This window comes from Mytilus trossulus, chromosome 1 (assembly GCF_036588685.1).
Source record: "Mytilus trossulus isolate FHL-02 chromosome 1, PNRI_Mtr1.1.1.hap1, whole genome shotgun sequence".
Classification (NCBI taxonomy): domain Eukaryota; kingdom Metazoa; phylum Mollusca; class Bivalvia; order Mytilida; family Mytilidae; genus Mytilus; species Mytilus trossulus.
Window position 1 is genome coordinate 38,111,787 of NC_086373.1, and position 11,100 is coordinate 38,122,886.

The 11,100-nt window shown below is 30.0% G+C and overlaps 2 protein-coding genes across 3 annotated transcripts in view; one reads left to right on the forward strand and one right to left on the reverse strand.

The window, feature by feature from the left end:
* The window catches only part of LOC134723655 (PX domain-containing protein kinase-like protein), a 34,409-nt gene extending 33,794 nt beyond the window's left edge, over window positions 1-615 (reverse strand). For both annotated transcript variants that reach the window (XM_063587218.1, XM_063587223.1), the window contains exon 1: window positions 421-615. In XM_063587218.1, coding sequence (XP_063443288.1) covers window positions 421-522 — 102 coding nt within the window. In that variant the 5' untranslated portion in view covers window positions 523-615. The remainder of the gene's footprint in view (window positions 1-420) is intronic.
* Window positions 616-884: 269 nt separating this feature from the next.
* Window positions 885-10,873, forward strand: LOC134723673 (uncharacterized). Its single transcript, XM_063587233.1, has 6 exons — window positions 885-983; window positions 3,561-3,634; window positions 4,315-4,571; window positions 5,713-5,854; window positions 7,406-7,666; window positions 8,091-10,873. The coding sequence occupies exons 1-6, from the start codon at window positions 976-978 to the stop codon at window positions 8,273-8,275; spliced, it is 927 nt and encodes a 308-aa protein (XP_063443303.1). The 5' UTR covers window positions 885-975; the 3' UTR covers window positions 8,276-10,873.
* The last annotated feature ends 227 nt before the right edge of the window (window positions 10,874-11,100 follow it).

Below are 11,100 nucleotides of genomic sequence, written 5' to 3' on the forward strand. Positions count from 1 at the left end.
ATTTGACTCCACCTTTTACCTGGTTGTTAAAGGGGTATTTCCATGCTATGTCTTTGCAATTTTTGTTTAAAGTTTGTTGTGCTTGAACATGAAGCTCTATATTATTAAGTGTGTATTTTACAAAGTGTTTATGTTTAGAACTGGAAAACGATATTTAATTTTCGTTCGTCAACTAATTGACATTCCATTTCCCCTTCATACTCCAGATACCGCACTTTTAACAAAGTTATCCCTATGGAGTGATACGATTTTGGCGGGCGATTAGATTATGTTGATGTCATGGGATCCCTTCATCATGCCACATCTCCTTGTTCTTATATTACAAATTTATAATCAGTTTACAATTTCATAAATGTGATATGATATTCTATCTCTATACTTTCATAATTAAAAGAGTAGCCTCAGTAGGTAAAAACCAACCATGTGATCTGCTGATTTTTGTGCAGCTTCAATTACACATGTCAATGCAACAGTGTCATCGATTGACAATTTCTGTGACAATTTCTTTTCAAAAACAGCCATTGTTTTAAATTGTAACAACTGTCAACACATAAATATCGAATAACAGGATATAATTTAGTTGTTTACATGGTCAGTGGGAGTGGGTGGAAAATTTTCATAATAATTTATTATCGATACCGGGCATGATATTAAATATTTCCGGTGTCATAAAAAATCCTAGAAAGTTAAAGTGTAATTGACATTGATGACACAGATGATTTTTATGTAATCAGTAACACTATCACTTAACTTAGAATCTATTTAAAGATCAAATCAACATTTTATTTTTATAAAATTAATACTTTTTTTTTACGGAATTAAAATCGCCCGAACACGATATATGATTTTACGATCGCTTACATCATTTTCACCAATACGTTTGTGTTGAATAGAATTGCGTATTAAAAATAAAGCATCACTATAATTCAGAACTAATTATTTTCTTGTAAACAAGACCGAAATGTGACAGTCACAATGGATATGTAAGATTGTTTACACTATATTTGATAAGAAATACAAATGTAACACAATATTAGGAGTTACAGTATATTCTACAGCTAAAATAATTTACCAAATATACCATTTTTCAGCACCTCTTTGATTCCATAAAATTTGTTTAGGTCAAGGTTGGTCAGGATTGGTAAACAACATGTTTGTTTTATTTTTTATGAGACAGTAAATACATTGTTACAATAAATTAGATTTTTCATCTCTTTTGTTTGCATATTCGTACTTAAACTTCTATAGCAGAAATAATTTGATCACTTGTGATATCACATAAAAACTGAGACTTCATTGACATTGTATCCTCCCCTAGTCTAAAATTGGTCACCTTGTTCATTGTTGTTGGTTCGTTCGGTATTTTTGTTTGAACTATTCATATGGGGAAACTAGGCATTGATGGACTACTATTCCCTGCGTACAAAATTAGTGCAGAATATTTTTTTCTACTCTCTTGAATAAAAAACATTTCTCAAGATATGTTTTCATTGTTATTCTAAATTATTGCTCTCAAATGCCAATTTTCTAATGGTCATTTCAAACCTGACTTCTAAATGCCTAAAAACATTTCATAACTTCTCAAAATCCAAATTCCAGCCTCCATTGCTTATTGTACATTCCATTCAGCACTAGCGTCATCAATCTTGTGGCAGTCAAAATTGATGACGCTGAATGTAATAATAATGTAAATTTTATTTTTATGAATTTCAAAATGACAAGCACCTTACGTCTAACACCATTTTTCCGCAAAAGAAAACCCATCTTAAATGAAAGGAAACTATATATGAAAATCATGAAAATACGATGTTCATGCCATAATTTTGGGGGGCTAGGATGAAATTTGAAAAAAAATAGACAGGACAGGAGTTTTGAGTAATAAAAAAAAAGGCAGGATGAGACACTTGCAAAAAAAAAGTCAGGATAAACTAAAAAGAAAAGCAGGACCGGATAGAGTGAAAAATAAAAAGGCAGGACAGAGATTACAACTAAAAAAAAATGCAAGACAAAATTTTTCATCCTAGCCCCCCCATAAAAATCAAATGGTAGCTCCCTAAATACTTTTGACATCAGAAATTATTTTTCATGAAAAATTATTTTAAAAACCGACGATACATCACTTTTAATTCATCATGTTTTGCATTGGCTAAAGCCATTTTTGTCCGGTAGGAACCAGTCTAAGATTGACAAAGGGAAGTAATTTGTTTAAAAAGTGTGTAATAATACAACCAAATCGGGAATTGACAAATGGACTATTGGAAGATGTGTTTTAGATGTACAATGTACATGTATATGCAGTGGTGTCCCTGGTATTAGAGCGGCCAGTGATATTGAGCATCACTTGATTTCTTCATTACAACAATGTTTCAAAAATAGAATTTTTCTTGTAATTATTTAGTCTTCCTAAGGGACAGAAAATTTTAAAATTGATAAGCTTAAGAGTGAATTAAAAAGATGTATAACTGCAATCCAATGATTAACCATACATTTTTTGTACATGTATATTTAGCAAGTTTCCATCAAATTACAGTAAATGGGCTATGTGACAGATTTCAGTATAATTTTGCATACAACTCTGGCTCGATGAACTACAACTGAAAATCGAAAAAAGATAATGCATTTATCTCATTTTTCATTTGAAATACATTTTGTTATTACTGATTGAAATCTTTCTAAATGGGTGTACATTTGTATTTTTTCGATTTTCAGTTGTAGTTCAACGAGCAAAGGCTGTATGCAAAATTTTAGTAAAATGTGCGACATACCCAATTTATTGTTCCTTGATCATGACCTTAAAATAAAATACATCAGATTTTCAAATTTTATCAGATTGAAATTAATTTTGCTCTGCGTCCTTGGCAAGTCTATTTGGTTCAAATTCAACAATATTTCGTAGCATAAAATCTTTCTTTTAGTCAAACATGCTATTTTGAGCAGGCATGCGTGAAACACTGGACACCTGAACTCTCAAAACAGGGGTTCCTCTAATTTATGAACACAAATTAAACTAAAGCTTCAGGGTGAAACCATACAAATGTACATACAGAACATATTGGGCGCATTGCATTTGCACCCATTTTTACAAAAAACAATTTTTCATTTGTGCCAACATTATAAAAACTTCATTTGCGCCCTTTCACAGGTACTACAGGTAAGATTTAACAGAAAAGTTAAATATTCATTGCTGTATCGTGAATAAGATTTGTTTCTACAGTATTTCTCCTGGATAATTGTTCATACTCATTTCTAATACAAAACTTTGGTTTTGAATTATAAAGTGTTCACATGTTAATGAGGTGTAATGAGGTGGACATTTGTTAGAACAGAGACTAACAGAGGGAATAAGTCTGTATTTTTTTATGATCATACATACAGTATATACATGTACATGTAGTTTATCATATGTATTACAATGTATATTAAAAATTGTTTAGGTGTACCAAAAAAGACCAATTGATATGAATAGAATTATAACTTTACTATAGTGTATAATGATTAGAACTTTCTACAAAACATATTGAATTTCAGCTTTGTAGAATATTTATTTATTATATTTTCAGGTCTAATGCATTTTGTAAATGGTTTTTATTATGGATATATCTGCTAAAGTCATCATTGGTTGTAGGTGAAAGAGGTATGCTTATTTCTAGAAGATCATATATTTACCTTATCACTCGCATACATTGTATACATGCATAAAGAGACCTGGACATACAATATCTACATTTTAAATCCTTACAACTATCATAATGACAATAACAGCACCCAACTACTGTAAATTCAGAAATTATTGCGAGGTTTTTATTTTTGCGAATAATGCGACTGAGTTGTAAACGCAATAATTAAAACTCGCATTTTGTAATATTTTAACTGAATTAAGCATGATTTTTCTCAAAATCATAAAAATTAAAATCGCATTCAAGTGTAAAATGACAAAATCGCAATAATAAATGAACGCAATAATTTCTGAATTTACAGTAATAAAAAAATACCTTTAGTACATTTGTATTACTTGCTATTTTGCATGTGTTCTATGTCTGAAATCTTTTAATAAAGTTAACTGCATATTTATTTAAATAATGTACATGATGTATAGTATATGTAAATGTAAACAAAAGCATTTGATACAAAATAATTCTTCTAGCCGTCCGCAATAGACATGTGAAATAAAGCAAAGGATCTGTGTTACATAAAAAGTAATAGTTTGGAATATCTGTAGGTAAGTTCTATAAGGTCAACAACACAAATTGTCCAATGCTCTTTTTTTGTAAAACTTTCCTTCTAAATTTATATGTGTTGATTTCTTTATTTCAGTTTGGATGGATGATGAAACTATGTGCAAGAAGAAAACCGCCATATTTGTGTATGACGGAAAACCTTTTTTCATTCAGGCCAAAGAAGGAAATAAAGACAATCCACCAAAGATTTATGATTGTGAATTAATTGTTGGTCCTTTTGATGAAAACAGATCATTAGTTGTTACATTTATATCCTTTTATATCAAGACTTGTGCTGTAACAGTTGCCATTTCTGAAGGGATATCATCGACAATGATGCATGAAAAATCCTTAGTAAGTTGTAATCTTTTAGTAAGTGTACATTTTATTAATTGATTGGTGTTTAACATCACTTTCAACACTATTGGATTCCAGTTTTTTATTGGGTAAAGATAAGACCCCATGATACTGACTTGATATCTAAATCTTGAAAGGCTCATCCCTACTTTTTTGATACACTTAATATGTATGTACAATGTAGTGCATTTATCATAACATTATATACATCCTATCCATGAACATTCCCAGAAATTTATCCATGTAAATTGTAATATATTCTCAGATATTCAAGTCACAAAATGATGTTACACCTGTCAAAAAAGATTACATAACCTTTGCAATATGCAGGAATTTAATATCTGTTCTAAAAATATAAATGATGTCATTGTTAGAGTAATCTTTTAAAAATAGAGTTACCTCCCATTTTTTGTCCAGAATTGTAGTTCAATAAACTAAAATCAATGCTTTATTGACAATGCAATGTTTATATTTGACTTTCCACTGATAAATTAATGCAATATTTACCCTTTGGTGCTTAATACCAAGCAAATTGATTGATGGGGGAAACCAGTTGAAGGGTACCAGACACATACCAGTTTTGAAATTCACAACCTCAGTGTTTACATGCTATCGATTTATTAGTCTAACTACTCATACCATTTGGCCAGGACTGTCAGGATGTCTTTGTTTTATTTAGTAATTTTCATGTATATTAAGTATCTGATTCTATTGTGATTCCTAACTTATGCTAGTAAAGTAATATATTTATAACTTATCATGGTAACTTTATTAGGTACTTCACTTGTGGTGTCCATTTAAATTGAAATACAGTTTAGTAAGTGTGGATTCATTATTTTATTTAATTGGGTACCAATTTTTGTAAATATATTTTCAAGGATTTTTGATATAGTGTTTTTTTCTCCAAAATCTGTCATCATGCATATAGAAAGATTTGACCCCCAAAAAATCATAGTTCTCATTTTCCTTCGGAACCCGTGAAATTTTGTGTCCCACATTTACAAGTAATAATGAATCTACAGTATTAGAAAATTGTTTATCTTGTAATCTTTTGTGGGAAAAAAATACAACCATAGCATGTAGTAAAATATGAAAGGGAATGTATTAATCATCAAGAACTGTTTTTCTTCTTTTTCAGAAAACGCTTGATTGTAATACTAAAGGCAAGGCAAAAGACCAATCTTTTAGACTTTCCAAAGAGAATACATATTTGAGATTTTATTTAAAGACAGATAATCCAAATGATCTCAGATATAATTTCATATTAAATATAACTTCAGGTGAGTAAAAAAAATCAAAATGGGTTGATGGTAAAACTTTTGACTTGAAAGATATTGAAAAATAATCCCTTTGTCCAATTGCTAATTCGTCCCATATTTTATACAAGGGCTGCAAGCTTAAGGAAGCTGGCTTGTCATGTTTTGAAATTTTGGTCACATTTTCGGAATCCTCTGGTTTTATCCATTTTATTGCCTTAACACATTTTGCCCAGTGACCCCTATTTTTTTTTATTTATAATTCATTTACATGTATAATGATAAGCTGTCTATTAAAGTCTTATAGAATTTTTAATTATTTTTTAATAGTTTTTTAGGACTTAAACTTGTCAATGATAAAGCTATGAAAAGTCAAGAGAGATCATTTTCCCTCCAAAATTTCAATGGCTAATATATGGAAAACAAGCACTGTGACCAAATTTTTTTTTGCTATTTGGATTCCTTTTTTTTACCCCCTTTAAATATAAACTAGTGTTTTGAAAAGTTAATTACTTTAAAACCGAGAAGTGAACTCCCTGAAAGGGACACTAGCTGTCAAATTCATGGTCACCGATTTGACTCAAATTCTCATATTTGATTTATAACAATGTAAAACATTTTTCCAAACTATCAAAACTCTAAAATAAACAGTTTACAGAGCATGGGGTAGATAATATATAGGTTCTTTTCGTATCTATTTTTGTCTGGGCGCCATCTAATTAACTATCGTTTTGACCTCAGATGACCATATAAACGATGTAAACATAAATAAAGATATGCATAGATTAAACCAGCACATGCAATTGGATTTTTATAGGTCTGTTTGATTTTATTTTATAGATTAAAAATAGATGTTTCTCATTGTTTTTAACCGTATATGAATGATTTTATGTGCATCGAATTAGTAATCAAATGATTTACAGTAGTTTCACTTTCATTGTTGACATTCCTTTACTTTAAATAACCACTACACGTACAATGCATGCGCTGTCAATATCTAGCATGGGGTTAAATTGAAGTTCACATGAATACGGATTTAAAGAGGTTGACTCATTCACTTGCAAGTGAATCAGTAATTATCAATGTTTCTTAGTGTAATTTGACAAAATTTAACCTTTTTGGCTGCAAAAAGCAAATTGTTATTTTACTATTTCACTTCAATTGTTGATTGAATAGAACAAAATCAAACTTTCTATTTTTTATATATCTCGTACGTAGCTGGTGCCCCTTTAAGGATATTTTTTTAAAGAAGAATCATGTTTTGGTTATTTTTTTTGTGAACATTATTTGATAAAAATATTGAATTACAATACATTTGTTTATACATGTAGATATGAAAAGATGTTGTATAATTGCCAATGAAACAACTCTCCATCCAAGTAATAATATGTAAAAGTAAACCATTATCCGTCACTGTACAGTTTTGCGTATTTAGTAGTTAACTGCAATTGTTTTATACCAAGGTTTTTGTTTATTTGATATCACAGTATTTCCACATCTTGCCTATAACCACAAAATCAAAAAGGAACAGTACCTGAGAGAATCCATGATATGACATTAATTTTATATTTTCAGTACCGTTGAAACCAGAAGATGATAGTCAATTGTCAGTAGGTGTAAAGATTGGAATAGCTATAATAAGTGTAATAGCTTTTGTACTTATTGTGTACTTTGTATTCAAAATTGTAAAACTGAGAATGTCCATAAAAGAGGACTTTGATGTCTCCCCGTCTGCCTCTAATCTATATAACCTTCCTGGTAGTAACGCATCTAATGTGAATGCTTATGTACCTGTCCCAGGGAAGGAACCAGCTGCAAGACAAATAAGGGAACCAGGTGAGAAAACAAAATCATTTGTAGGAGAAATGATTCATTATATACTGGTCATACGCTCTATGATCATTATTTAAATATATTGACCACAAATTAAAGTGACACTAAACAAACTAAAATTAAAGAAAAGAAGCAAAAACTACTAGTTTCTATATTTGATTTTTTTAATTAAGCCCAAAAGTGTATAAAACAAGTTTGAAATTTTTAAAGATGGTGTATGATAAGTTCAGCAAAATAAGGATAAAAGTTTTACTGATATGTCTGCAAAAGTAAATTTTCATTGTTTCAGGATTGGGTTTTAGATATGACAAATAAAGATATACTAGTATTCTTATTTATCTGTGACACAGATTGTATGCATCTGTCTTAATGATGGCCACAAAATTCATGAAGAGATTACTTAATTATTACCTTTTTTGCTTTTCAGATCCAGAGATCTATTATGAGTTCAGTCCATCGGAGACACCAGTGAGAGAGAATGGATCAACTGACCCAAAGACACCAGAACTCTTACCTCCAACTTACGAGGAAGCTTTAGAAAACTCTGTGCCACTGACTGAAACAGATCGTCTTAATGCAGAATATGTAAATTATAATACAGAAAACTCATAATGTATACCTGTGTAATTATCATGATTTCAAGATAGTGAGCCATTGTTAGAACAAATACTGTTATAAGAAAAAGCTTTAAACAGATCTTGCCACAATTCATTGGTTATGATGAATAGGATTAGAATCTTTAGGTGGGGTCTAAACTTTATTGGCATAGTATTTAATGAGAGGGTGGCAGGACCCTTCTTGCGGGACATTTGTATCAGGTGTTTTTAAGCTATGGATTTCAGGATTGATCCTTTAGGGATCCAAATTCGTGAATTCTTTTTTTTCAAATTTTGGGATGTCTAGATTTTAAATTCTTTAAATTTTGGACCTTAGGATTTCATGTGTTTAAGCCCAGGAATTTGGGATCATGACCCCTCCAATCCCCCTCCATTTAATGGAATTGAAAATATGTTTTGACTTCCATTTAACCAATGATGAATAGGGTTGTTTAAAACAAGGACAAGTTGATTCCTATATGAAAACGTTGATGTGTGTTTAAAATACTGAACCTCTAAGAATGAGAAGAATTTAAAGTAAAAAGAGGATAACTTGTGTTTACTAAAATTGTGAGAGAAAAAAGTCCTATGTTGTCTCAAATAATCCCACCTACCATTCTATATGCATATTATTTTTTCGAGAAACACTGGGGGATCAGAATAAAATGTCTGATTAAGCAGGGTTTCGAAATACTCAGGTTTATTCTGCAAGGATACACATATTTTGAAACCATCAAAATGTATTGGTTAAAGCAGGATGTTGGAATACACAGGTGTGGGATTAGGCAAAATACACTGTGTGTATTCGCTTTTTATTAAAATTTTGATTGAAAGGACAATTTGTGAATAAGGTTGAAATGAATTTTACAAATTATAACAGGTAGCTTTGTCTTTGCAAGTCTATTTTGTTACATTTTTTAATGATTTCTTCTGCCGTAGAAAGCTACAACTTGTTACTTTTTTTATGTTCTAGATATATAGGGTCAGTGGTGAATCCAGAACTTTTTGAAAGTAGGGGGTCCTGCTAACTGACCTAAGGGGGGATCCAGTCACAATATATAATCAACCAAATTTTTCCCTGAATCTGCCAATGAGGGTATTTTCGTGGATAGTTGTCTTATTAACAATCATATGAGTCTATTACTATAATTTATGAATATGTATATTTGGAATCAGTCAATGGATTTAAAATAAAATGATAACAGATATCAGTAAATATTTGTATGAGGAATTATATTTTGTGAATCATCAAAGGATAATTCATATACCATTTTTTATTGGGTTTTTGCTCGATGCTACATCTAGTAGTGCTTTCATTTTATAATTGATTTTATTGTGTAAAGAAATCATGCAGGAATTACATTAGTATGATGCTAATCATTCAAAAGTCATTGATCAATACTTTACTGAACCACAGATCCTCGATCACTAATATTTCTCAATCCAAAAATATTTTTATTGTATTCATACAATTTGTTTTTATCATAATTCTATATGACAGGAGCTGTACTGTCCAAATATTTGTGCACTGCAAATTGAATATATATTCATTGCATCATTTAGTTATTGATTTTACTTCATATTATGTTGTAACCTTACTTTTGTACAAATGTAATATTTAATTCAACAGATATTAATTATAATTTTGTAATCTCTGAGATATAAAAAAAAAGTATGCAGGCAATTGGTGTGAAATTTGTCCTTTAAAAAAAATATTAGGTTGTTTTTTTCTTGTATTGTGCGGGCATGTTAGCTTCAACTATGACCTCTTTAAACGAGGAAATGTATTGTTTTTGTTGTTGTAGGATTTTGTTTCTAAAGTTATTAGATGTGTGTCTGTGTTATTTATTTTGTGAACAAATACCTAATGAAAATAAAGTTGATAAATTGTTCACACTCTTAATACATACATACTGTGAAATTAAGATTTTTTTTACATGTCTCCCCTAATAATTTCCTGTAAAAGAATGATATCTCACAAAAATTGCTAAATACTGGTCACTGCAATTTTGAAGTGAGATGTTTGCTCTATATTGGTGGTCTAATTCATTTAACCCTTGTTGATCACAGCGACCGTTTGAACATTTATAAAGTGGATATGAATTGTTAGTTTGTGTATGGACAATCAGCTTCATTTCCATCTACACCAATAATACTTTCAATTATTATTTTAATCATCCGTCTCCTAAATTTTCTAATCAATTAAAACCTGATAAGCCAGATAGATAAACATATGGACGTATTCTACTTTTATAAAGAAAATTATTTTTCTTCTTTGAATACATAACATAAAAGGATTTTTTTTCAACCGTTAAAATGATGCACTTGTTAAACATTTTATGAACAATCATCCCTTGAATTTTGTAAAATAGTTGTTTTTGTTGCTTATTTATATATTATCATGTTCTAAGATTGCACACCTTTGTATTTTGTGCATTAGATTAAACTTTACTGCAATTTATCTATATAGGATTACTATATATGAAATGGGTACAGACTACAATATGTGTTACATTTAATTGGGCTAGTAACACAGATCTTGAAAATATGTGCATTCATGTCATAGATAAGTTTAACAAATATTTTTTTGTTTTTTTAGGTCTATTTACTACTTGTTTTTGCTTTGGCATAATGTTATAGTGTTTTGATATAGAATCGGAAGTGGTTCTTTCTCATTTCTTATGCTCAATAAATTTTGTTTGTGCATAAGATTACATGTTACTCCTCAATTTTTCCCTATTGACACCAACTTATTTTAATTTCTTATGCTCATTTAATTTTATATGAGCATTAGAATATGTTGCTCCTCAATTTTTTCCCTATTGACACCAACTGTCTCTG